The following is a 27,373-nucleotide window of genomic DNA, read 5'->3' as shown; positions in this document are numbered from 1 at the left end:
AAACATAACATTTTCTAATAATGCAGATATATTCTTTTTTCTGAAAGAAGCAATGCAGAAAGAAAAATCTCTTAGCATTTACCGAACTTCCTTCTCTCCACATTCTTTACTAACACCTACTGCACTCATGATCCACTGCCTTGTGAAAGAAAAATTAACTGCTTACAAGCTACTTAGGGTTAATAGCTGACAAAGCCATTTTGCTATAACGACAGGTTATTCATACAGGTGTCTGTCACAAGACAGTGTGCAGTAATGTGACCTAGGACAATTTCCAATTTCTTTACGAACATGTCCATTTGACATAAGAAAGATGATCTTTCCTTCTTTAGGATCTACCTGACAAGTTAAAAAAAAAAAAAAAAAAAAGAAGAACAGATGGCCCATTTGCGTAATAAAATAAAATGCTTAAGTAAACAATATTATGTTTTTTTTTTTTGATAAATAAGGGAAAGGGGGAGGAAGAAGAAATTATAACAAGCCAATCAAAAATGAAACTTTGCTCTTCTACCTTGCAATGCAGAATCCATGTACTCATCTGTGACTGATTAAAAATCTAATTGATTGAACTATTCCTGTCTTCCTCGGAGGGTTTCTTCCACCGCCTCAAACGGCAAGTGGAAATGTGTGGCTACTTTGAACACCACCTAGTCAGACAGGACAGATACAAAGACTACAATGGGATGCACTCACAGGAACTAAATGCTACAATCATTTTCAATTTCTAGATATTATTCTATAATTTGGTATTTCTCAAGTAGTTTGGAATTAATTATAGTCTAGAACCAGTTTGCTTTTTTAGTTTCACTTGTGCATTTCTTTTTGGAACTTATTTTTCTCCCAGTATTAATATATACGATCAATATAGTTGTTTTTACTAAACTATCTAGACTGAGCGTGTGTGTGTGTGTGTGTGTGTGTGTGTGTGTGTGTGCGTGTGCGTGCCCATGTTTGCATCTGGAATTCTTTACAGGTTTGGTTTCTGCTTTGAACCCACTGCTGCTGCATGGGGTCCAACTTACCATAATAGTAAGTGTATCATAAAAATGGGGGAATGAATGAATTAATAAAAAATACAGGTTATTAAAGAGGTTGCTCAGAGTCGTGTCAAGGTGCTATTCACAGTCTTAATAACCTTACTTATTAGAAAATTCACACAATATATGCCTAAGGTCTGTTCTAGTGCAATTATAATAAAAGTTATGTCACTTTTCAGTAATGCCTTTCTCCATCAAAATCAAAGGAAAAGAAAAGCAAAGACACTTCCTCATAGAAATTAACAACATGCACAAATTACCTCATTTGTTTCAAGTTACCATTATGATACTATGTTACAAAAATAAGAAAATGAAGGATCACTTCAGTTCATCATACATCAATTCCGCACACGCAAAAAAACACTTAGTTTAAAACATTTTTACTTGAACTACACTTCTGGAAGTAAACGTTGGACAGACAAGACTAAAGCTAAATCCAAAGCAGAGTATGGATTTAGCCTTAGTTGTCTCTTACATGCTAGGTATCTAGGAAGATGTTTAACTACCTATTTTCTACAAGGAGTGACATAGTTCCTTCTCTGCATGTCAACTACCATTTGTTTCTTCAATCTCTTAAGTCAGGGAGCATTGGCACTCTGCAAGTTACTGTCAAGTTTACCCATGAACAAGCAGCTTTACCCCAGATACCCTATCTGATCACAAAGAAATCATGCAACATGAAGATGTGTTTCTCTATATGTGTACAGTTAGCTTGTTAGCTTCACAGAGCTGATTGTAGTGCAACATCAAGCGACAACAGTAGCATCTACTGTCCAGATATTAAACCTGATGTCTGAGGATGTCAGACATCAGACTGCCTTTCTACAAAGTCTGATAAAACACTGTTAAAAAATAAAATGCAGGAACAGCACTTATGGGCAATGTTCCCTTTAAGCACTGCCAGTGCACACACAAATAAACTTAAAAATAAAACTGCTATCTACAAAATTCTTAGCAACGTCATTACCCCATCTAGATTACGATTATGTACCCAAGTGATGGAATATACACTCACTACTCTTAAATTGTGCATGGCTCCCTTAATGGCTCAAGGTGCTGCTGCAGCAGCAACTACTGAATGTGAGAGTGTGCGCATATACAAATGTGCTGTAAGCTTCAATATAAAATTCAGAGTATGTGAAACTTTCCCATTATTTTGCTGGTAATTGTCTTAAAAAGTATCACTTTATGGTTAAAGTCTTGCACTTTACATTGAAGATAATTTGTTGAATAGCAGATTAAAATTTAATGTGACAGTTAAATGAAGCTTAAAAGTTTAATCGTGTTGTTTTGTATGATAGCTTTCAAGCAAGCTATGTTTAATGGTATAGACCCTTTAATACTCTTTGAAACTGAACATTTTAATGTACATATGTTCAAAGCACTTCAAAGATGATATAAAAGTTGTAACTATTTAGTACTTAGTTGATTGGTCAGTGTATGGGTGTATATGGACATATTCTATGGTATTTGCATTGGCCTTTCTGCATAGTTTCACAAGTTTATGCCCTGCAGTTCAGAGATGCTGGTTTAATGCTAGCACTGTAGAAACTAAAGGCAAGTTTTTCTGCATTTATCTTTTACCAGAGACCACAAATATATTTAATTCACTTGTGCCCCTTTATTGTAGTTAAATGTATTTTTGTAGCCACACTGATACAATTTGAACTATATTTTACTAATTGGCTGTGTTTCATTTATTCCTCTTTGTTTTTAAAATAAAAAAATTCCATACTCTGTATGCTCCACTACTCTACAACTGAAGCATCTGTCAGAATGAAGTTATACTTGAGTGTCTTGTTTGGATTTCGGTGTAACCATACAAGTCATATTTATATAACTGTTGTTAATTAGTCATATGAATTGCGTATTATTTAAGTAAATATTTAATGTAAACATGTGAAGCTTCATTGCTACTTCAGACTGAGCTTCATTTTGACATTATATATTCAAAACATTACAGCAGAATATTTTCACTACAGCAAAAATTAATGTAACAAAAGTCAGAACAGCTACTTTATTTCTCACCCAATTGTCAGGATTTTTCCTTCTTTTACAAAGAATTTCTCAAATTCCTTTCAAGTACAGTTTAAATACACCTGGGTTTTTGAAAGGCTTCCTTTCTTCTCTCTCAAAAGCTTCTGTCTTCAGTGTTATGTTTGGGGGGGTGAGAGGCTTTGTTAGCAAGCCTGTGTCTATCATGCTACTTTTAGACAATTCAGACAAGGTGAATTTTACTTTTCTCATAATAAAATTACATTTAAGTCATACAATGTCTTGTATTTATTAGAGGAGATTGGTTGGAACACACTTTAAATGTGGATATTTTGGTCTTTCAGTTAATTCAGATCTATTGACTTTAAAAAAAGAATTAAAAAGCTAAGAATGGTGACTGCTGAGCTCATGGTAAGTTTTCCCAAGCACCAACAGACATTTAAAAACTAACAAAGAAAATGAGCCCATTCCTAAATATTTTCAAAAAATTAAAAATTTTGAATATCAAGCAACATTAGAGTTTTTGAATGGTGGATAGGGTATTGCTCTTCTTAAAGCATTTCATTTAATGCAAGAGAAAATATACCAGATCACAGGCCTAGGAAAACCTTATAATGTCAAGATAGAAATTCTATCATGTACTAGGATTTCCAGAAAGATTATCCAATAAACAACAGTTATAGAAAAACAAATATAAATGTTATGTGCACATTTGGCCAGTCATTTTCTGGAGGACAAAGTGGTGGTCTGCTTTTGATTGTTCAGGAGCAACTAAATACAACTTAACTCTGAACTTTTATCAATAATGTTGTCTTTTGTTTTCTTGGTGAATACTGTCGTTTAGAGGAAATCTCTTAAGTGCACCAGTGCTAGTGTTTTACTCACAAAATGTTTAGATAGTCTACAAGCCGCATGTGCAATCTGTGTTTGTGAAAAGTGTGTGAGAAATGATTTTGTAGTAGAATTCAATTATTACAAAGAAGGACAAAAGACATGTAGACGCATATCAAAGATATGAGTGTTTCATATGTCAGCTGTCTTTTGCCAGGGCACAGTTAAGAGAAAAAACAGTCTATATGGATAAAGTCCTTTGCCTGGGATGGAATATTCCAAAAGTTATTATCTAGACTGGCAAAATGGCAAAGGTAAAAGCAGCCATTTAATTCTACTGTATATGACAAATACCATGCGGTAGCCTATGTATAATTGGAAGGATCAAGTGGTAATGTGTGTGACTCAAATCTTAGTGTAGGATATAAGGACACAGGTTTAAGGGATATTACTGAATCTTTTGGAACTTACAGGTGCTACAGAGCTGAAGTGAGCTGTGTTAATGTGTAAACTAACATAGGATCTCAAGATATAGTTTTAAGAGTGCAAATAATATATTACACAGTAATAATATAAACAAAACAAGTTACTAAAATAAAACAAATTTAAAATGACAAAACAGCAGGAAAAAAGCCAGCACAGAAACAGTATTAGTCTAAAGACTGCTGGCTTAACTTGTTTATGTACTAAAAAATACAAAAGTTAATCTGAAATAGCTTATAACAACCCTTAGGTTTGTCATACAATAAAAGATGGTTAAACATTAGGATGAGTAGAATTTAATTTGGATATATGCTAAATAAAAAAGATAGCTAGGAGTTTAATTGAGTCACGCATACTTAAGAGAGCATTTTATTATACCATTAGGACACAATAATCACAACATGAAGTTTAAAGACTTTTAGCAGCGATCACAAGCAAAATTACAATTAAAGTGCAAGCAAAATATTAAACAATAAAAAAACGTAAAAGGCAGACACAGAAAAAGGTTTAAAGACATGGAGGCATTATAGAAGTGCAAAGGATGGCCTTGAAATCATGAATTGAAAATTTTTTGACAAAGCACAGAGGAAATATAAAAATCAGTCTAGAGCTGTGTTAGTCAAATGGGCCTTGTTTTAAAAACATTTCATACATAGCCATCATGGTGGAAGTGATTGTTATCAATATTTTGATGAACACATTATAGAAAAAGCAAAATGCTACAATTACAATTGACATATTACCTTTTTTGGAGTCAACAGGTTCTTTAAGTTCTTTCTGTGCTTCTTCAATTTTATCTACAAAAAAAAATCAAGCAAGTAAATAAATACTCTAATATGCAGTATACACAGCTTTATTTTTTTCCGGATTTTCTTACGCTTAAAAGATACATACATAAGAAAGGGAGAAAAAGCTTATTGAATTATGTGGTTTTTGGGAAAAACACAAATAAGGAAGAAAAATCACATTCTTAGTCAATAATGTGTTTTGATGAGTGCATGAATTTACTCTACACTTTTATCCAAATTAACTTCTAAATTACAAGTGCACAGAACAAGGATTTCCAAATTTCATGATAACCTCAGCTGCTTAAATAACTCTGTTAAGGTCACATAGAAGATCAGTCATGGGACTGGACAGGCAACTTCACAGAAAACCTATGCAGAACAGTTGAAAATTGTATTTTTTAATCAGAACTGAAAACCACTGCTGCAAGCTAGTAGTAATATCAAAGCCTTAGATATCTGATAAGATTGTTCCTGGGTAAGTGAATTAAAATTACAGGGAAAATGCTTATGAAAAAGGAAACTAAAACAAACAAACAATAAAAAAAATGATTTCCAAATTAAAAGTTTTTGGCGGTCTACATATTACATATGCATTTTTTTGTCGAACGCTTTGCGAAAATCGACAAAGGCTACAAAGAAACTCTGCCAATATTCGCATTTGCGCTTCATGAGAACCCTCAGTGCCAGGATGCGGTCAATGGTAGACTTCTTAGGCCAGGTTTATACTTCACGCGACGTGACGCATACTCCAGCAGACACTCCTGCTACACAATTGTTTTACTGTTTATACTTGCGCACGTACTTTATGTAAATCTGGAACAATCCACCAGGTGGCAGTGAGAGATATTGTCACGGTGAGAACAGGTTCAGCTTCACTGTGTTGTGAATTGTCTGGAACACCCATTAAATACCAATGACACCTTACCGCAATATCTCTGAAAAGGATGTTTAATGATTAAATCCATCAATCCAGGGATGTGTCCATTGCAGCAAGCATTGGGCACGAGGCAGAAACAATCCCTAGACGGGGCATCAGCTCATTGCAAGGTGAATACAAGCACTCACATACACTGGCGTCATTTTAGTGTCACCAAATCTGCATATCTTTGGAAGGAAACCAGAGCACACTGTGGAAACCCAGCAGGTAAACATGTAAACTCCAGGCAGGGAATACCCGAGATGTGACTCCCTGCAAGACAGAAGTGATACCGCTCCACCACTGTGTCACCCCCATGTGTGTAATTATTAACAGTATTCATTATTTAAACAAAATTAATGATTTATCTATAAAATGTAACACACATACTTTAATGCATTTCATCAAGGATAAATCTAAGGATTCTAAATGTGTAGAGAGTTGGAATATCATACATTTAATGTGTTCTGTGTGCCGATTGCTGCCGTCAGGTCAGGAGGAAGCCTCAAAAAAAAAAAAAAAGACGGCAGAAAAGATAGTATGTGAGACTTTTAAAATGTATCATGTCATTACAATCGGGAATATGCGACAATTGAATATAAAAGCAGCACGAATGCATCTGTATGTCAGCATTTTGCTTTACCACATCGAACCATTCATCAAACATCGAAGCGCACACATCAATCCCGTAGGATCCTCAAAGCAGCTGTCACATGTAGATAGTAAACAGAGACTGTGATGTCACATTCCAACTTTTATCACACTGCGCGCCCCCCCCCCCCCAACTTTTTGCTGGCACTGTAACTCACGCACACGTCGCATTCATTTCTGAGGGCCTGCTCAGAGGATGAGTCAAATGAACGCTGTGAACGTGTGGCAGCCATGATGTGTGCGCGTACGCATTCTGAGCGTGAAGTATAAACGAGCCCTTAGGCTTCTCACTTTAGGCTGCTTCTTTATTCAGTACAGTTTCTCGGTAGGTTGAAGCTACTTGATAATGATGATGCTCATACCACCCCAACAAATAGTCAAGACTTTAAAATGTGCTTGTAGATGCCTCCCACATTCTATACCAAACAGCACCTTTCAGTAAATTTAACCTGAATTTCTTTAACCAGTTCCATATTCAGGATGTTTTGTTTTTTGTTTCGGATTCACTGCACAAAAACAGAAAACGCTTGATTCCTTATTTAGGAGCAGTGAAGCTACCATAACTACAGTATTGGAATCAGACATACATTAGACCGTTGCCTTTTCTAGCATTACTTGCAATGTTATCCAATGTGTTGCACTTGAGCTTATTCGAGTTTGCAATGGCCTAAGGCTATGAAGATTTCCTCAGTGAAGAGTTTGTTTTTAACTTTTTGAAAAATTTTAATGAGTGTTCATAAACATTTAAGTGCACACAATGTTGCATAAACCAAGGAGACCTTTTAATTTGGGTGTTTAGAAATTGACTTTTTGGCTACCGTAATGTAAACTATACACAAGAGTTTGAAAGCAGAGGACTTCTCAATTGATTTGCACAGAAGGTTCCAAAATTACAGCACATCCCTCATTGCATACTGTACTCAAATTAAAATTTTAAATTGAAGTACCACCACTATAGTCAAGTAACAATGGCCTATGAATTTTCCTAACAAAAAGTGAACCAAAATCCAAATGCATCAAAAGATATACAGCTTTTAGTGCTATAAACCTGTTAAATGTTAAGTAATGTAACTATAGCATCATTATTATTATTATTGATACTTAGTTCCGGCGCCGCCGAGAGTGGCAGCCTTTTCAGCAGCTCCGTGTATGACTGTATGTGTATGTGTACTTTTCTAGTTTTATTTTTCTATTTTTATTTATTGATCACTCTTTATTAATCCCAAGGAGAAATTCACTAAAGTATCTATCTATCTATCTATTTATATAATCATACATAGGGATGTGTACAAAGGGGTGGCTACAATGGCTCAAGCCCCTTGCAAGACTCAAAGGAAAAGCAGCAACATTCCATGTTAAGTCTAGGATAGGCTACTGCTTACAAACCCAAATAGCAATATAGCATGGACTATGATAATTATTGCTATTAATTCAATAAAAAAATGTGTAACACTCTACTAGTCATGTTGCTTTGTATGACATGTATGTTTGCTGTAACATCTTAACACAACCAAATATTAAGGCCAGCTTTTGTAGCTGGCTTATTACAGTTATGAGCCACTCCCCACTTTTAGAAAGTATTATAGATGTATAAAATAACTGTTGTGAGGGTCTGCTGGGAACGTCTGGCAGAGCCCCCTGTCAGAAGTAGGTTCAACTCCCACCTCCGGCAAAACTTCAACCACATCCCGAGGGAGGTGGGGGACATTGAGTCCGAATGGGCCATGTTCCGTGCCTCTATTGTTGAGGCAGCTGACCGGAGCTGTGGCCATAAGGTGGTCGGTGCCTGTCGTGGCGGCAATCCCCGAACCCGTTGGTGGACACCGGCGGTGAAGGATGCTGTCAAGCTGAAGAAGGAGTCCTACCGGTCCCTTTTGTCCTGTGGGACCCTGGAGGCAGCTGATAGGTACCGGCAGGCCAAGCGGAATGCGGCTTTGGTGGTTGCTGAGGCAAAAACTCGGGCGTGGGAGGAGTTCGGGGAGGCCATGGAGAACGACTTTCGGACGGCTTCGAGGAGATTCTGGTCCACCATCCGGTGTCTCAGGAAGGGGAAGCAGTGCAGTGTCAATACTGTATATGGTGGGGATGGTGCGCTGCTGACCTCGACTCGGGACGTTGTGGGTCGGTGGGGGGAGTACTTCGAAGACCTCCTCAATCCCATTAACATGCCTTCCAATGAGGAAGCAGAGCCTGGGGACTCAGAGGTGGGCTCCCCCATCTCTGGGACTGAGGTCACCGAGGTGGTCAAAAAACTCCTTGGTGGCAGGGCCCCGGGGGTGGACGAGATATGCCCGGAGTTCCTCAAGGCTCTGGATGTTGTAGGACTGTCTTGGTTGACACGCCTCTGCAACATCGCATGGACATCAGGGACAGTGCCTCTGGATTGACAGACAGGGGTGGTGGTCCCCCTCTTTAAGAAAGGGGATCGGAGGGTGTGTTCCAACTACAGAGGGATCACACTCCTCAGCCTCCCTGGAAAAGTCTATTCAGGGGTCCTGGAGAGGAGGGTCCGTCGGATAGTCGAGCCTCGGATTCAGGAGAAACAGTGTGGTTTTCGTCCTAGTCGCGGAACAGTGGACCAGCTCTATACCCTTAGCAGGGTCCTGGAGGGTGCATGGGAGTTTGCCCAACCAGTCTACATGTGTTTTGTGGACTTGGAAAAGGCATTCGACCGTGTCCCTCGGGGAATCCTGTGGGGGGTACTCTGAGAGTATGGGGTACCGGCCCCCTTGATAAGGGCTGTTCGGTCCCTGTACGATCGTTGCCAGAGCCTGGTCCGCATTGCCGGCAGTAAGTCAAACCCGTTTCCAGTGAGAGTTGGACTCCGCCAGGGCTGCCCTTTGTCACCGATTCTGTTCATAACTTTTATAGACAGAATTTCTAGGCGCAGCCAGGGCGTTGAGGGGGTCCGGTTTGGTGGGCTCAGGATTGGGTCACTGCTTTTTGCAGATGATGTTGTCCTGTTTGCTTCATCAGGCCGTGATCTTCAGCTCTCTCTGGATCGGTTCGCAGCCGAGTGTGAAGCGGCTGGGATGAGAATCAGCACCTCCAAATCCGAGACCATGGTCCTCAGCCGGAAAAGGGTGGAGTGCCCTCTCAGGGTTGGTAGCGAGATCCTGCCCCAAGTGGAGGAGTTCAAGTATCTCAGGGTCTTGTTCACGAGTGAGGGAAGAATGGAGCGTGAGATCGACAGGCGGATCGGTGTGGCATCCGCAGTAATGCGGGCGCTGCATCTGTCTGTCGTGGTGAAAAAGGAGCTGAGCCGCAAGGCGAAGCTCTCAATTTACCAGTCGATCTATGTTCCTACCCTCACCTATGGTCATGAGCTATGGGTAGTGACCGAAAGAACGAGATCGCGAATACAAGCGGCTGAAATGAGTTTCCTCCGCAGGGTGTCTGGGCTTTCCCTTAAAGATAGGGTGAGAAGCTCAGTCATCTGGGAGGGGCTCAGAGTAGAGTCGCTGCTCCTCCGCATCGAGAGGAGTCAGAAGAGGTGGCTCGGGCATCTGATCAGGATGCCTCCTGGACGCCTCCCTGGTGAGGTGTTCCGGGCACGTCTAACCGGAACGAGGCCCCGGGGAAGACCCAGGACACGTTGGAGGGACTATGTCTCTCGACTGGCCTGGGAACGCCTTGGGATTCTCCCGGAAGAGCTAGAAGAAGTGGCCGGGGAGAGGGAAGTCTGGGCATCTCTGCTCAAGCTGCTGCCCCCGCGACCCGACCTCGGATAAGCGGGAGACAATGGATGGATGGATGGATGGATGAAAATAACTGTTGAACTGTTTTTTACAGTAGACCTAATTTTCCGCCTATCAACTTAGGCACTCTGCACTTAAGTAAAACACTTGCAAACGTCTTTGAAAATACATCTCCACGTGTTCTAGCTCTGGAAAGATTTAGATCGTATTTGTCACATATATACACACACAGGCGTATACCGTGAAATGCAGCACAGTCAGCAGAAAGAAAAGGGAAGGAGTAATTTTGGTAGTGCCATTCCAGCTTAGTCAGGTTGGTCTTAGATGATGACAGTGTATTCACCTGCCGAAAGAAGTGCCCAAGGAATGCTGGGTATATTTAAAATGCTTGATGGTAATTGAGTGTTTCCAACGCCGTTTTTAATTGCTGAAAAATCTATGCCACACTGCCTGTATTCACACTGCCTTTATCAACAACAACTGCCGAATTAAATTTTTCTGAGCTCATTCTGATTAAGTCTGAACTCAGAAATTCTTTTTGGATAAGAATGGCTCTCTGACCTGTGCATTCAGCCAACAGAGAAAGATACAATTGTGAACAAAGATGAAGTCATTGCAATCTATTTAAAACATGGGCTTCAAAAAAAGATGGTGCCATAAAACAAAAGCTGACAATACCTATTGAAAGGATATTATTATTTTTCTTTGTTTTTATTACATAGAGATCTTAATAAATATAAAATACTAGCCATGGTACCGATCGAACACAGGTAAAAGAATTATTTAAATAAAATTGCTATCTCTTGCTGTACATGTACTTTCAGTGCCTTTCTTCTGTATTTGTGTGTGTCTGAACGTCTGTTAACCACTGCTCCGTCTCATGAACGCATTCCCAAAAGCATGTTTATTAGACTGTCATTATTTTTGAGGTACCTTTTTCACCTCCTGTCCAGTTTTATACTTTCTGCCTTTGATAGAGAATCCTCAGCGTGTCTCTTACGCCTTTACTGATATCTCTTCATCAGGGCTATGTCTCTTCAAAGTGTTCCTCTGAAGCCTGTTTCTCGGATTATTTTTGAGGCACCTTTCTCACTTTCTGTTCATTTTTACACTTGCCAACTTTGTCTCGCATCACCAAAGCCAAACTGACCAGACAGGGGGACCAGATAGACAGATCTTAGTGTTATAGTAGAATGAGAGAGAGGTTAGGAGTACGCATTGATACAGTGCATTGCCGCACCCATCACAAGACAAACCAACTCAGGATCACAGATTAGGGCCTGAGTGCAGCCATGCAACGGGTGACACCTCAGCACCACATTAGTTCAGATGGAATGGAACCAATGTGAGTTTTTTTATGGTGACTGGAGTGCCAATTCTGCCACCCTGCAGATTGGAGGGCCTACATGCAGGGCTGGATGCAGTTTAACGTAATACCCAGGATGGAGCAATTGCAGGTTAAGGACCTTGCTCAAGGGCCCAAAAGAGTCTCTTTGGGCGTTTACAGCATTCGAACCGGCAACCTTCCAATTGCCAGTGCAAATCCCTAGCCTCAGAGCCACCACTCCACCCTATAGTAGATAGAAACAATAATTGGGATTAATAAAGTATCTATCTATCTATCTATCTATCTATCTATCTATCTATAAAATCATAATATATTGTACTTTAAGGTTCTGGATCAAAATAATTTTAATTTTCCTGGCTGAAGTCAAATAAATAAATAAAAAATAAATGGAGATCTTTGGTACCAGAGAATCTCTTCCAGTGGCTTCCTGAATATACAGTAAGAGTGAGGGCTTAGTGTCTCTACAAACACTGACTTTTTTTTTTTTTTTACTAATATTGTCAATATTAAATGTGTGCCTGAAGTTGCATACAAATTAAAAAAAAAAAAAAAAAAAAAAAAAAAAATACATCGATCTAGTTCTTAACTTTCCGAATACAAAAGCTACAGCACAAATGCATATGGCATTCTGTGAAATACACATTTACTTTCAGCAAGTGCCACTTCCATTTTCTCTTTCCAGGAGTAGAACTTTCTGCCTTATTCCTCCTGTTTATTCGCAGCTTTGCAGTACACGCTCTCTCACTTTATCATGCAGCATGCATTCTCCTGGAAGGTTGTGCATACGCCTCGCATTCCCAGCAAGTGAATGCTTTAATGTTCTCAGAACTCCTGTCGCCTCAAGCAAGTTAATCCACTGCTGTGTAGGTGTAACAGCTGACAGAGCAGAGGATCAGTTGTACTGAAAATAATTGCAGTAGTTCGCAGCACCAAATATTCTTCTCTTTCACTCGGCAGAATTTCATTTATAAACTCATTCGTGAAAGAAACTCATGAAGGACAACATTTTTACACACTGTAAACCTCAGTACGCACAAGCAGAAGCAGTTTTTAAAGTCACACAGCCATTTTCTGTCCCACTGAAGTAACTGAGTTGATGTTGGCAGTAGAGAAGCTCAGAAAAGATTCTAGTCAATGGCAAGGCACACAAATAGTAGTTTCCAGGCAAAAGTCAAGCTTGAAAATTACAGGTGAAAGAAAATCATTGCATTGTGTTATTGTAACAAGCCCTTTCATATCTATTTCAGTACAGCGAGCTCTGTAGACTATTCTTAAAAACTGTGAAGTACTGATTAATAAGAATATTTTAGGTCTACTCAAGATACCCATACTATTCACAGCATATGAATATAAATGTTATATCAACTGAATGCATAAATATGCTGGGCATCTGGGACTGGGACTTTGGTATGAAGAAGGGCTTTCGCCATGAAGCCAAAACCCCATCACAGCTGTATGATCAGAAATGTTCAGCTCCTTGTAAGATTAACCCTGCTAAATGTATCTTAATGGAGAGGTCAAACAAATATAAGATCCAATGCAAATGATGATCCTAACTAAAACAAAACAAATCCATCTTTAAAAGATTTGAACCTGGTAGGTGGTGATTGCTAGAAAATATCAGGTGACAAGGTGACCTTTGTAGTTAAGCCACTGTATGGGTTTTAAAAGGTGCAATGCCTGTCTTTGAAATGCTTGTATGAGTATTATCCTCACTAGACTAGGCCTGTTCAATCGAAAATAGCTTTTGAGATACTGAACTTCACTGCTCTGGTGTGTAAGGTTGAATCATTTTCAATGAATCCAGCAAGCCTTACCAATATACAGAGCACTAGCTGTGGAACCAGCCTGATCTAGTAGACATCCTACTGGCAGGACTGTTTGTACCGAGTCATAGTGATAAAGTGGCATTGGGCTGTCAACCATAAAAATTCTGCTCAGACATGAGATTGCTTAGAAGTGTACTTGTTATCAAAGCATGTGGTAATGAAAGTTCCTATTAATGTCTATGCCAGGCTTGAGAAAGTAGACTATGGCCAATACCTGAACAATATATTCAGGTGACATGGTAAGGCTCTGAAAATAATGAAGAACTAGTATTTCCCTTTTATCTGACTTCATGATCTTTCCTCTGGAAGAGACTTTCCTGCTGTCTCCAGATGAAGAACTAGTATTTCCCTTTTATCTGACTTCATGATCTTTCCTCTGGAAGAGACTTTCCTGCTGTCTCCAGATGATGTAAAGGTAAACTACATTAAGCAGAAGAGTTCAAGCATTCCAAGATCTTATTTTAGGTGTCAGTGAAGTGAGGATTGTTAGACAAACCAACAAACTGGTGCAGAGGTGGTTGATTTTGTATCAGACAGCGGTGGTAAAGCAGGAGCCATGTTCTAAACAAACTCCTTATTTTAATATTCTATCCCCTTCTCCAAGTTGTAAACTTATGACATTGCCCACAAGTATGAACATAAGCTATGGACAGTGACAGAAGAAAGAGGTCACAAATACAAATGGATTAACTAAGGCACCTTTGAAAAGATTAAGATTTAGGTCTCCAAGACTTAGATGTGGAGCCTTGGAATACAAAAGTCCCCATAATAACGCCACTAATACCACAGACTGAGAGTAATCCATTGACATGGTTTAAGCATCTAGTGAGCATGCATCCCACAGCAGATGCTCTGGGTATAGTCAATTGGGAGGTGACCCAGGACACACTGGATAAATTTACTCTCATTCTTTAAAAAACAGAGAAGACTAATAAGACCTGCCCAGTGTGTTATCACTATGACTTTCATCAGGAGAAACAAACAGAAAATGAAATGAGAACAGGTAATTGGATGAGATAAAATGCTATTTTAAAAAATATCCCTTTGAATTGCAGAAGGAGAATATGTCAAACTCCAGGAAAATTCAGTTTTGTCTCTTAGAACCAGGAAATAACCACAAGAGGAGAAAAAAAAGCTGGGCACAAACATGCCTTTGATTAATAAACTGATGCTGGCATTTTGCCGTTTCATAATCTTGCAGACAGCTTACAAATGTTTACAGCATATTCAGGGAATCACCTTCAATTCCACTGGGTACAAAAAAAAATGCCACAGAAATAATACGGTCAATTTCAACAGATGACATTAAAAAAACCAAAGTATAAGATGGATTCTTAACTGACAAAAACCTATTTAGACAGTGGTAATGAAGTAATGCAATAAATTATCTCATGTATCATGGTACATCAGATTATTTAAAGCTGAAAAGAGACCCTGAACTTCCTAACATTTTTAATATAAAAGAAAAAAAAATCAAAAGAATATTCAGAACTGGCGAAAACAGCAAATAGTGCACACATACAATCTAGGAGTCTACTAAAAACACCCAAACTTCATTGAATACCTATTAGCTGGTGCCTTTTCTTTTTAATAGTTGGATTTTGTTTTCTTCCTTCACCATTTGCCAGAAGCACAGGTTGATGTTGCTTAGCAACAGTGATAGGCTCTGCTGCTCTGCTCAGATAGGAGGTATGGGGCAACAAAGGTGGACAAAAAGTGTTTTCTCAGGAATACTCAACAGGACAAGTAGACAAAAACACTAAGTCTCCAGCCAAACCTGTGGCTCCAGAACACATGAAAACATAACATTTTATTTTTTAAATGACAAAAAAGGTCATTTAATCAAAACTATCACAGGGGTGTTTTTTTCTCCTAGTATTTTGGTTCCCTACCACCTTTCAGTAAATGAAATGTTAGTCTAATTAGAAACTTTGAATTTGTCCCTTGGTGTAAGAGTGGGAGCATGTGTTTTAGTGTTACCTATGATGGGTTGGCATCCAGTCAAGAGTTGAATCCCTTCTTAAACCCATTGGTACCAAGATAGGCTCCAGCCTCTGCAAGGATGCATGGTAGGATATAAAAAAGAGCTCCAGATTATCAAACAGACAAGAAATATTTAACGCCACATTACACTACATATTACTCCACTAATGGATAACATGGTAATTGAAGAGAACTCTCAAAGCATTTCCTCACAAAGAGAGTATGTATCAATTTTCTATATTATTGCTGTATATGTTTCTATCTATTGTAAAGTGAACAATTTTTATAAAATACTTTTTTAAAATGGTGATGATGGGGCTGGGGTCAACCCATTAAAATAAAAAGCCTTAAAACTTACTGAGGAATATGTCCACTTTGAAGCAGAAAAGTGTTCAATTTAAGAAAACATGTCTTCTGTGCATCTGAGACAAGTATGACAGTAGTATACTGAAAGTAATGTATTTTATCAAAGATTCTTGGTACAGTTTTCCTCAGGTAAGGAGATGTTTCACATTCGCTTTTCTGCTCTGCTCTTTCAGGAGTTTTGACATTTACCCAGTGCACCCCGAAATTCACCTAATTTCTGTAAATCAGGCTACATGTTTTCCCAAGTTTGTCTCTGAAGTTCTTTTTATGATGCTCTGCTTAAAAGACGTGTGGAGTGTCTGATACAGCTTCAGATTTGTCAGTGTGCCCTGAAATCATCTGATTTGAGTATGCATCTGCCATGATTCACAATATGCACCTGTGCTGGAGGTGCATGTATACTCGAATCATATTATTTTCTTTTGTCACATGCACTCAGATCATACAATTCTTTTAGACAATTCTGACACTGAATCACATAAATGACAGACATTCACTTAAACCATATGACAATTTTGTTTCCCTCTAAACGGAGCCTACTTTTAACCTCACAATTCTGTTTTATTTTATACAGTGACAGTGTGGTGTGGGTTTGAAGTGTGCACCTAACAGTCACATTATACTTTATATACATAACAATTAATCTGAACTGATTACTCTGAATTGCATTTTGTAAAAATGGCCTAAATATTACACATTAAAGGCCACCTGTGCATCAGTACTAAAGTTTGCATTGCCAATCAACACTCAGCATTACACATGTTCTTTGGCCTGTTGTGTGCATGCACAATTAAAAAAAAACTGAGAAAATGAAAAGGGCAGATTATACAATAATCTGTTTCATCAGTTGACTCTAAAGTACAACAAACCAGTTCTTTAATTTAATACCTCATGCAGAGACACTCTTGCTGAGGAAACAGTAATAAAATAACTGAGGACATTTTTGAGTGAGTAACCTAATTATTTAGTTTCACTATTTCTTCCTGGTAAGCTAAAATTCACGCTCATAATGAGTTTTGATTATTATTATTTTTATTACACGTAGTGCAAGATTGAGTGACCATAAGTATGACATTTTTTTTTTTGCTTTTTCCCCCCCATTTCTAAACTGATACAAATGAGATGTTTTGCAATATTCATACAATCATAAGAAAGGGATCAACACATGATGATATTCTTGGCTTGAAAAATTTACAAATTAGTTAAGTTTTATGGATTTTTCTTTAACGTTTGAACCACAGCTTTATCGCCCCTATTTTGAAGCACAAGGATAGGCTAGATCATTTTTAAAATGTCTCAGTTTAGAACATAATTTAATTGTTTTTTTTCCTTTCTCATTTGACATAACATGTTTCTTTGATAACATTAGTGCTGGTAACTGTTAAATAAAAGTTAATATTGAGTTATTATGAAAATAAGAAAACCACTCAAAGTTGTTGTATTCAGTTCTTTGCCTTTATTCAAAGAAAAAACAACATCATATTTTAACTCCATGGGGGAAAGCTACAGGAGCAATGACAATTTCAACAATGGTTAATTGACTGGTTTATTTTGGTGACTGAGCTTGGCAACAGTTAACTTGATATCTTGTGGTTAAGACCTGAAACTTTGTCATAAATCCTTCTCCAAGTGAACTCCTCTTTCATTACTAATATCACTAAAAACTTTTAATAGCTTCTGGTATCATCATTTTCAATCTACAAATGCATCAGTTACCCCTCATAATAAAAAAGTAGGTCTAGGAATGATTAAAATTTCCAATCCCCATTTTCGAGCCACTCTGTCAGCTGTTACTAAATAATTGTCACCATCTCTGACTGTTCTTTTTCCACGTAGTTTGCACCTGATCCACCCGATCAGTATTTGCTGCTCTGGAGTGCTAACTACCCTGAAGGCACATACTGGAAATGGAAATGAAATAGGAGAAATGATTTACCTGCTTTAACATTATGTCATTGGTTCACTTTCTAATATTTACAATTTTTGACATTTTGTCACTCTTTTTAGATTTGTTTCTTGTTTAGTGCTTGTGAATACCTTTATTAATGTGTTACTTTTATTTTTATTCTTTTTAACCACTGCCTGATTTCAGCCTTGCTTATTATTGTAATGCCTTATTCCATGAACATTCATAATCTACCTCTGTCTATAATAGTTATCATATGAATACAGTACAAACATCTTTGGAGACTTGAACTCTCAGCTGAGGTCAGGAATCATCCACAAGGTCTTATCATCTAAGGAGAATTCTTTCAATGTCTCACAATTCCTGTTTGACTAGACCTCTTTAAAATTAGCAGCCTACCCGGCAGCTGCACTCTTACAATAGTAATAGGATGCATTCTGGGCCTCCTGGAGATCGTAGCAAAGGAGAGAATTAAAACAAAACTGAATGCCATTATGAACAATGCTGCACATTCCCTCTCTGACACACTAAGGGCTCATTTCTACTTCACGCTCAGAACACGTACGCGCAAGCATCATGGCTGCCACACGTTCCCAGCATTCATTTGATGCGTCCTCTGAGCAGGTCCTCAGAAATTAAAGCGACGCATGCGCAAGTTGCAGTACCAGCAAAAAGTCAGGGGGCGCAATGTGCTAAAAGTTGGAATGTGACGTCAAAGTCTCTGTTTACTATCTACACGTGATAGAAAGCCGCTTTGCAGATCCTACGAGATTGGTGTGCGCGCTTCGATGTTTGATGAATGGTTCAAAGTGGTGAAGCAAAATGCCGACATACAGATGCATTTGTGGTGCTTTTATATTCAAGTGTTGCATATTCCCGATTGTAACGACACGATACATTTTAAAAGTCTCACATACCGTCTTCTGTGCCGTCTTTTTTTCTAGGGCTTCCTCCGGTACTGACAGCAGTGGCAAGCAGCAAAAGATCGCCACACTGGGCACATTAAATCTGAATTCTCAGATGTATACCTGATATCACTTTCATGATGAAATGAACTGAAGTATGTATGTTACATTTTACAGATAAATTGGTAATTTCGTTTAAATAATGAATACTGTTAATTACACACAAGGGGGTGACACGGTGGCAGAGCATTAGCGTTGCTGTCTTGCAGGGAGTCACGTCACTGATATTCCCTGCCTGGAGTTTACATGTTTTCCTGCTGGGTTTCCACAGTGTGCTCCGGTTTCCTTCCAAAGATATGCAGATTTGGTTACACTCAAATGACGCCAGTGTATGTGAGTGCTTGTATTTACCTTGCGATGAGTTGATGCCTCATCCAGGGATTGTTTCAGCCTCGTGCCCAATGCTAGCTGAAATGGACAAATCCCTGAACTGATGGATTTAAACATTAAACATCTTTTTCAGAGATATTGCGGTATGGTGTCATCGGAATTTGATGGGTGTTCCAGGCAATTCACAACACAGCGATACTGAACCTGTTCTCCGCGTGATAATATCTCGCACTGCCACCTGGTGGATTCCTCCAGATTTATGTAAAGTACGCACGCAAGTATAAACAGTACAATGCTTGCGTAGCAGGAGCGTCCGCTGCAGCATGCGTCGCGTGAAGTATAAATCCGGCCTAACACGGAGGACTTTCAGCCAACGAAATGTCAAGAAATGTTACTGGGACTCCTTTACACCAAGAGTAATATGTTTGCATAATGCTTCACTGGGACTTTGAAAGGTAATTCAGAACTTTTCCTTCTGTCAAATTTTCTTGCTTTACAGTCACTCCTGTGTGTATATATTTATTTATTTAAAAGCCAAAATTTCCCTGATGATAAATAAAGTTCTGTCTATTTAATTAAGCATTTCTGGAGGCTATACTTTCTTTGCCATTGCCTCTACACAGTCTAAAGCACTTACTTAGAAAAATGAGATGCAACTTCTTCTTTGATTTTTAAAACCATAACATCAAAACTGCTTCATTCATTCCAGATCACTGGGGACCACAGCCTATCCCAGCAGCACTGGATGCAAGACAAGGAACAGCTCTAGACAGGTAGTGAATCCATAACAGGACCCACTCACACAGACACACACCCTAACAATTCATGATATAGAGTTGCTAAATTAAACCAAACTATGAACGTTCTGGAGATCTGTGAGGAAACCTACAGAGATACTGGGAGAATGTGCAAACTCTGCATAGAAAAGGTCCAGACAGATTTCTAAAATTTTTTTTTTTTTTTTTTTTAACCTTTTGAAGCTCACACTTATTCTTTAAGGCCGGGTTATAATTGCTTCAAATTGTGTTTATGTATGGTACATTTTATTTAAATTACTTGTCACTGTTTACAAGTTTCTAAAAAGTAAATATAAGTTATATATGATATTCAGTACTATTGTTAACATAAAAATAATACTGGGAGCCTCAAAAAATGTCTACAAACGCTGATGACTGCCGTTTCAAATTTTTTTCTTTTTTTTCAGGGAAAATATCAACCACCCATCTACTCTGTTGTAGCACTGCAGCTTTGCAATAAGGGGACCAGGGTTCACATACTTTGGTGCTCCCTACATGGCGTTTGGGGAGTTTGTATTTTCTACCTTTGCCTGCAAGGGTTTACTCAGGGTGCTCCAGTTTCATCTCAAAATCCAAAGAGATACCAGTAAGGTGAAACTGGCATTGAAATATTAGCCCTAATGTGTGAGTGTGTGTGTTCACTTTCCGATGGACTGGGTGCCCTGTCTAGGTGTTGTTCCTGTCTTGCTCTGCTTAGGCTCCTGCTTCCCCGTGACCCAGCTGAGGGAAAATACCAATTATCATAGTTCAGATACATGTTGTAAATGTCACACATTACAAATTATCTCAAATGCTCGTATTTTTCTCAGCTACTGCCATCATTGCTAAGTGATCTGAAAATGTCCATCAGGGTACCTACTGGGCAGCAGCCATACCACATATACTTCAGAACAGGTCATCCATTTGAAGCTAAGCAAGTTCGGCCTGGCTAGTACTTGGATGGGGGACCATCTAGGAAAAAGCTTGGGTTGCTGCAGAAGAAGAGTTGGTGAGGCCAGGAGGGATGCATTACCTGTGGTTTGAACGTGGATCCCAATGCCCCAGTGCAGTGAAGGAGACAATGTGCTGTGAAAATGGCACCATCCTTTGGATGAGATGTAAAACCAAGGTCCTGACTCTCTGTGGCCATAAAAGATCCCTGGGCATCCTTCATAAAGTGCAGGAAATATCCTGATGTCCTGGCTAAATTGCCCTCAATGGCCATAGTCATTCTGGTACCCTAATCATCCCCTGTCTCTAATTGTCTCTCTCACACACCACTTAACCACCTAACAGCTAATGTGTGGTTAGCTTACTGGCACAAAAATGGCTGCTGTAGCATCACCAAGGTGGAAGCAATACTTTAGGGGTGATTGAAGTGGCTCCCCATGCACTCTGAAAACCGCTTTGAGTAGTGAGAAAAAGCATTATACAAAACGGAAAGAATTATTATTATTAATTATTATTGCACACAGCTCTTCAATTTCTTGCCTGAGCTCTTACAAGTGAGTGGTTTAAGGCAATAAAAAGTTTTACACAACATCAATGATTTAATTAAACACACAGATGTCTGGGTAACCTTTGTTTAACTCAAAACATATTACTACTGGCATTAAAATCAAGAGCACATCATTTTCAATTCCAAACATTATTAAATGAAAGTTCTTGTTTCATGCTTTTAGCTTTAGGCTATAAAAATTGTACCCAAGAATTTTTTAATATAAGAACTGAGGCACTAAAGAAAATCATTTTTGGTATAGCAAATGAAATCTAAAAAAATGATCTTTTCAAACTCAAAAAGCTGTGAAATAATATTTACTAATTAATAGAATGCATGTGCTCAAAAATATTTGAGTTCATACAAACACTAAAAATGGAACATTATGCATTGGTTAGAAATACATAAACAGAAACACATAAAAGGCCTGGGTTTTCTCCAAGTACTTCAGCTTTCTTCCTTCCTTTCTTCCACATATCCATTAGTAGGCACTATTGGATGGTGCCCCATACTGTGGTTTATTCATGGTTTGCATCTGATGTTACCAGGATAGGTTCCAGATCATCCACACATCAAACACTGAACTAAAATTAAAAGGTTTAGAATAAGTTATTTAATCAATATTATAATTTGTTTACATATTTGCATAGTGTAGGTATATACATGTATATGAAATTTTACTAATAAGAAATTATATTTTGTCCCATTAAACTAAGAGCTAATCTGGTTAAGTAATAGCTAAGCTGCCAAAATATCTTATCCAGATATTTTTAAAAGGTGTTTGGGTGTCAACTGCACACACATGCAAACCACACCATGTAAATAAATAGGAGTATACAGCCATTGATAGCCTACTGCTGAGGGCATAAAGAAATCAAAGTTTTTGAGGAGTTAAACACTACTTGTTTATTAGACAAAAGACATAGAACTATAATTGACCCCTATAGTAAATGACGTTCTTCTGAACAACAGTATGGTCTCTCTTGCTGTCACTCCCTCTCTATCAAAACCAATGAGCCATTCACAATCACCATTTTATATAGTAAACATAATTTTTGATGTTCTTATTTTTAAAATTATTCTGGTTAAATACTGTAACTAATAAAATAATCGGGGAGACCAGTACATTGTAAACAGAAGGCAGGATGCATTTCTACAGGTATATACACAAAACGTAGTGAGAATCTACAACAAACTACCCTTGACAACTTTTATATAAAAAAAGTTGAAATAGTGGGATTTGTTTTTATTTTTATAGCCAACTTAACAAGTTTGACTAACTGAAGGATATACTCTTGTTTACCAATCTTCATATATTCTTATGAATTGACACCTTGCTTAGTCTGTTCCTAACATTATACAGCTATTGGTAACCAACCATTACTTTACTGTTGTGAGTTTACATACCCAAGGTCCTTTAGTTACCATACCAGTAGCATTTGGCTTTTTTGAAGTGCAAAGGGTCAGAGAAGGTAAAGTGTGATTTCACTTTTTGGAAAACATATTTTAACACAACAGCTTCAGCATTAGTTATCTACCTGTAATTGTGCCAAGTAAATTTATCTCATATAGTCTTCAGAGGAAGACTAAGCAACAGCTGGAAGTATGTATTAGCTATTTCCTAACAACTTCCTTGCCACAAGGATATAAATATTGTTTTTAGTGAACGAAAGGAACATGCACATACTATATGAAAAATTTATCTAAATATAAACCACTGCGTAAGAGCAAAAAAAGCACAACTTGTTAAATTCAAGATATGCGTCTCATAAGGTATTATATATTAGGTAGAAAATCAATTCTGGACAGAGCACAAGCTTACTAGAGGCTGCATACAAACAAATATCCACTTCTCGGATGTGGAAGGAAAACTGTAGTACCAAAAAGAAAGCCCAAAGTAAAAAAAAAAAAAAAAAATGCAAGAATGAAAGAATCTGTAATAAAGGAAAGAGCTCGCTATAAATGTTTTCTTCAATGTACGCTGATGAAGCCATCTGCAAAATGTTATTTTAACCTTTGATCTTTAAGGATTATTCCATGTCAAATCAACCAATGGCCCACACACTTTGTACTGAAAAAATTTGGGAAAAATTACCAGGCATTGTTAGTCCAGAGACACTATGGAAAAATTATTTTATACAGGATCCAAGATACAGTGAATTTACCGAGGGGAGGGTGGTGTCGATTTTATCCAACCTCATTTTTTCATCAAATTTCACAGATCCACATCTCAAGAACTAAACCATCGAGCAGGCACAGACTTTGCTGCTGGTACATTAATTGGTATAACACGTGATGAAACTAAAATATCTGTTCCAGAAGACCTTGCATGGTCAAAGTAGCACATTGGCCTGAGAAACACATATTTGTACCCAACACAGACTTTTGATTTTTTGTCTTTATTCAGATAACTATATAGGCTTTCTGAAAAAGAAACAAACAAAAAAGTAACCGTATCAGGGTTTCAACAACGATACTCAAATTCAAAAAATCACTTTGGATTTCATTTTCAGAGTACCCTAACAGCATGTGGGAATGTGCAGATAATTTTTAAACAGGTTTAATTTATTCTACATTGTCCCTTCTTTCTCAAAACACAAACCTTACTTTAATTATGCAAATCTTTCATGTTTATTTTCCATCCTAAACATAGGCTTAATGTGCCATGTGTCAATAATGGTAATCATTGAGTTTTCAATCAGTAAGTTATCAAAAATACCAAAATCTGTAATAGTAAATGGCAATGTCCTATCTCATGTTGCTGAATGGAGAATGCAATGGAGACCATATAAGGATGCAAGAAAATAATTTTATAAATGCATGGACATTCGCACAGTGCATTATAAGCTGGTCTTAAAATTAGACCCAAGATGATTTTTTTACATTGAGGTGCTAGCTGGTCAAACCCTGGTGCAACTTCTTGTTTGTTAAACCTTTTGATTGAAAAGCCCTGTGTAGGGAACTAAACATTAAACATTTCAGCAAACTGTATCAGTTAGAAGCATGCTTTCTGAAAGCCTAAACATAAAGCCGAAGACGCAAACATTTTTTTCACTTTTTTTGAAGGTCTTCTCTTACCAAGTAGTTACCAAACATTTTGATTTTGTTACGTACTGTACCTGTTAAGGTACCAGTAGGCAAACTTTGGGTCAATCAGGTAGTTTAGTTCTTGAGATATCTTGTGAAATTGAAAAATAAGGCTGTGACAAATTTGACACCCCTCTCCCCTCACAAAATTGGCTGCATCTTGGAAAGTATTGATCTTACATTAAAATAATTTTACAGGGTGTCCTTTATGGAACTTTTAATATTGCAATTACTGAAAATGTAAGCACTTTAAGTTCTCCATGAAATATTCTGAGTGACACAGTTGCACAGTGGCTAGAGCTGCTTCTTCGCAGTTCTATCACCCTGGGCTCAAATATCATGCCATATCAAGTCTTTTGTTTGGAGCTTATGAAACATTACCAACCTAAAAATATACCTGAGTGGGAGTTTTCCCCTGGGTACTTGGGCTTTCTGTCCACATTCACAATGACATGGATGTTAGGTTAATTGTCCTACTGTTCACGCATGTGTAGGCCCTGCAATACAATGGTGCCTCATTCAAAGGTGACTGCTGTCTTACAACTGATACTACCTATGTAGACTCCAGACAAACACTATTTAAATTGTATTACACAGTCCAGAGAATTTTATGTTGTGAAATACTTCTAACAATAACTCCCTCATAAGAGGTCAAAACATTGTACATGAGGAAGAATACGTATGCAAAAACATACCTATTATACCAACAAAGTAAAATAAATACCAATGAAATGTCAAATAAAAATGTACAAATTACGGATGTTGTAATAGAATCAAAACAAATATTTCAATAGGTATGCATGAACAGAAAATTAAGAGATCGGTAACAGGATACATGTTCCCTTGCACACAGCAAAAACTCTTCTCAGGAAACATGAATTGTCTGTCAAGATGAGTCTTTCAGAAAGAGAAAGTAACAGATAAATCTTGACAAGTAAAATCGATCAGACAGCCCCGTTATGCAGCAATCCATCATCGTCAGTAGTGTCACTACTAAAGTTGCATAATAGTAATTCTCTTTGTTGTGTACTGAGCTCAGTTATGTTTACAAGTAATAGTCAGTAAATGAGTGCCAACTCTGACACAATGCAATACATTTGGAAATGTATTTTCTATAACTAGTTATACTGTTCGTTTATTGAAAAACCTCTCTGGTGGATCTCTCCCTCTTGCTTTTACAAAGTTAGAATCAAGATGAAGCACAGACAAGGCACAGACCCCAAAGAAGCCAAAAATGCAAAACCTAAACTGCTGACTGGATATATATACCTTCTAAAATTCAGTATAGATGAACTAGGTATAACGGAAGGCACTAGAGCTTTAAAAAGAAGAAGGTGACTTGTAAGGGGAAAATCAGGTCCAGAGAAAGGCATTTCAGTACTGCAAGTAAGCCAGAATTACATGGTTAGGCCTTTATGTGTTGTCAGCCTGTGGTGGTTGGGTTAATGCCCCTGAAAGCAGGCAGGTGGCGACCCAAAAGGTTTTAACAAGCAAAGGCCCCTTTAAATAAAATAAACCACCTATTGGTACAGCAGAACCAAGGGCTCTACAAGAGATAACTGTGCTCTGGTAGTTTTCTAGTAATAGATGGGAAGTAAACGCTGGGTTTGGACTACATGGCCATTCCTTCCCAGTGGTTCAATGTATAGGTGATCCCCCGCCTATCGTGGAAGTTACGTTCCAGACCCATCAGCGATAGGTGAAAATCCTCAACATAGAAGGACGCTTGGGAGCCATCGTTGAGCTTAAAACAAAATGAAAAGTTCACAAAAAATTTGCTCACAACAATTGGGCCACAAGCAAGGACCACAAGAGAACTGAGATGTGCCAGGGACCCACGCTAGCGGTTCTTGCGAGACTACACCACGTTGGCAGCAGCCAATCAGTGCCCAAGAGAATGAAAATCCCGCTCTGATTGGTTGAGTCTCCTCTTTCAGCCAATAACGGGCCTTGTAAGAAATCATCTGGGTACTGTAACGCAAAACTCTTTGTCTATCATAGTGTACAATGTACGTATATTTAAAGACTTACTGTATTGCTTAAATGTTCATTATTTTATATACATATTGACTTTTTACTGCATTTTAGTCAATATTTACAGTTATAGTTATAAATTATAATAGTATTGTTGTAACGAACTCTTATCTAGCGTGCATAGTGACAAATGAGAAGCGTATGTACATTTCATTACGAACTGCGACTGTCTACGTATTCCTGTACGTAGCAGTATGTTTTATGATTTACTAGTGTATTGCTTAAATGTTACGTATACATTAGTTATTATAAATTATAATATTGTTCTAACAAACTTTTATCTAGCACACGTAGTGACTGCTGAAAACCATATGCTTTGTTATGAATTGGTAGCAAAGTACACTACAGGTAGGATGCACTTATTGAATTTTTACTCCATTTTTATTTATATACAGTACAGGTATGTTAGAATTACAGTAATACATTGTTGTTATTAATAGTTTAGCACAGAAAACGTAAAAAGTTGTCAAAAACCCATAGAAAATGATCACTATAAAACTGCAGATTTCCGCAATAGAAAGTTAGATAAGTTCCACAGAAAACTCTGCGATATAGTGGGGGCATGACAGCTGAACCACGACATAGTGGGGGATCACTGTAGTTTAGTTTTGAATAATGCACTTCACTGAGTGTAGACTCAGAACACTAACAGTTCACAGATGAGAGTACTTATACATTTACAATAATACTAATAATATAAATGACTACATATAAAAATGCAGATTTGTTTAAACAAACAGGAAGAAAAGCTCAAGTATAAGGAAGCAGATGAAGGCAAAGCTCAACTAGGATAGAGGTCATGCGGACTACGTAATAACTGAAAGAACAAGAGGTGGAATGGAAATGAATATG

At 38.0% G+C, this 27,373-nt stretch overlaps 1 protein-coding gene across 1 annotated transcript in view; it reads right to left on the bottom strand.

Annotated features, from left to right (window-relative positions):
* Positions 1-27,373, bottom strand: part of hivep1 (HIVEP zinc finger 1) — a 141,150-nt gene that overhangs the window by 58,691 nt on the left and 55,086 nt on the right. Inside the window, exon 3 of the mRNA XM_051935561.1 lies at positions 5,090-5,143. Within this exon, the coding sequence (XP_051791521.1) occupies positions 5,090-5,143 (54 nt within the window). The remainder of the gene's footprint in view (positions 1-5,089; positions 5,144-27,373) is intronic.

The sequence above is a fragment of the Erpetoichthys calabaricus genome, chromosome 13 (genome assembly GCF_900747795.2).
Source record: "Erpetoichthys calabaricus chromosome 13, fErpCal1.3, whole genome shotgun sequence".
NCBI classification, from domain to species: Eukaryota; Metazoa; Chordata; class Cladistia; order Polypteriformes; family Polypteridae; genus Erpetoichthys; species Erpetoichthys calabaricus.
The sequence above is the reverse complement of the archived record's forward strand: the minus strand, read 5'-3'. Positions and strand labels throughout refer to the sequence as shown.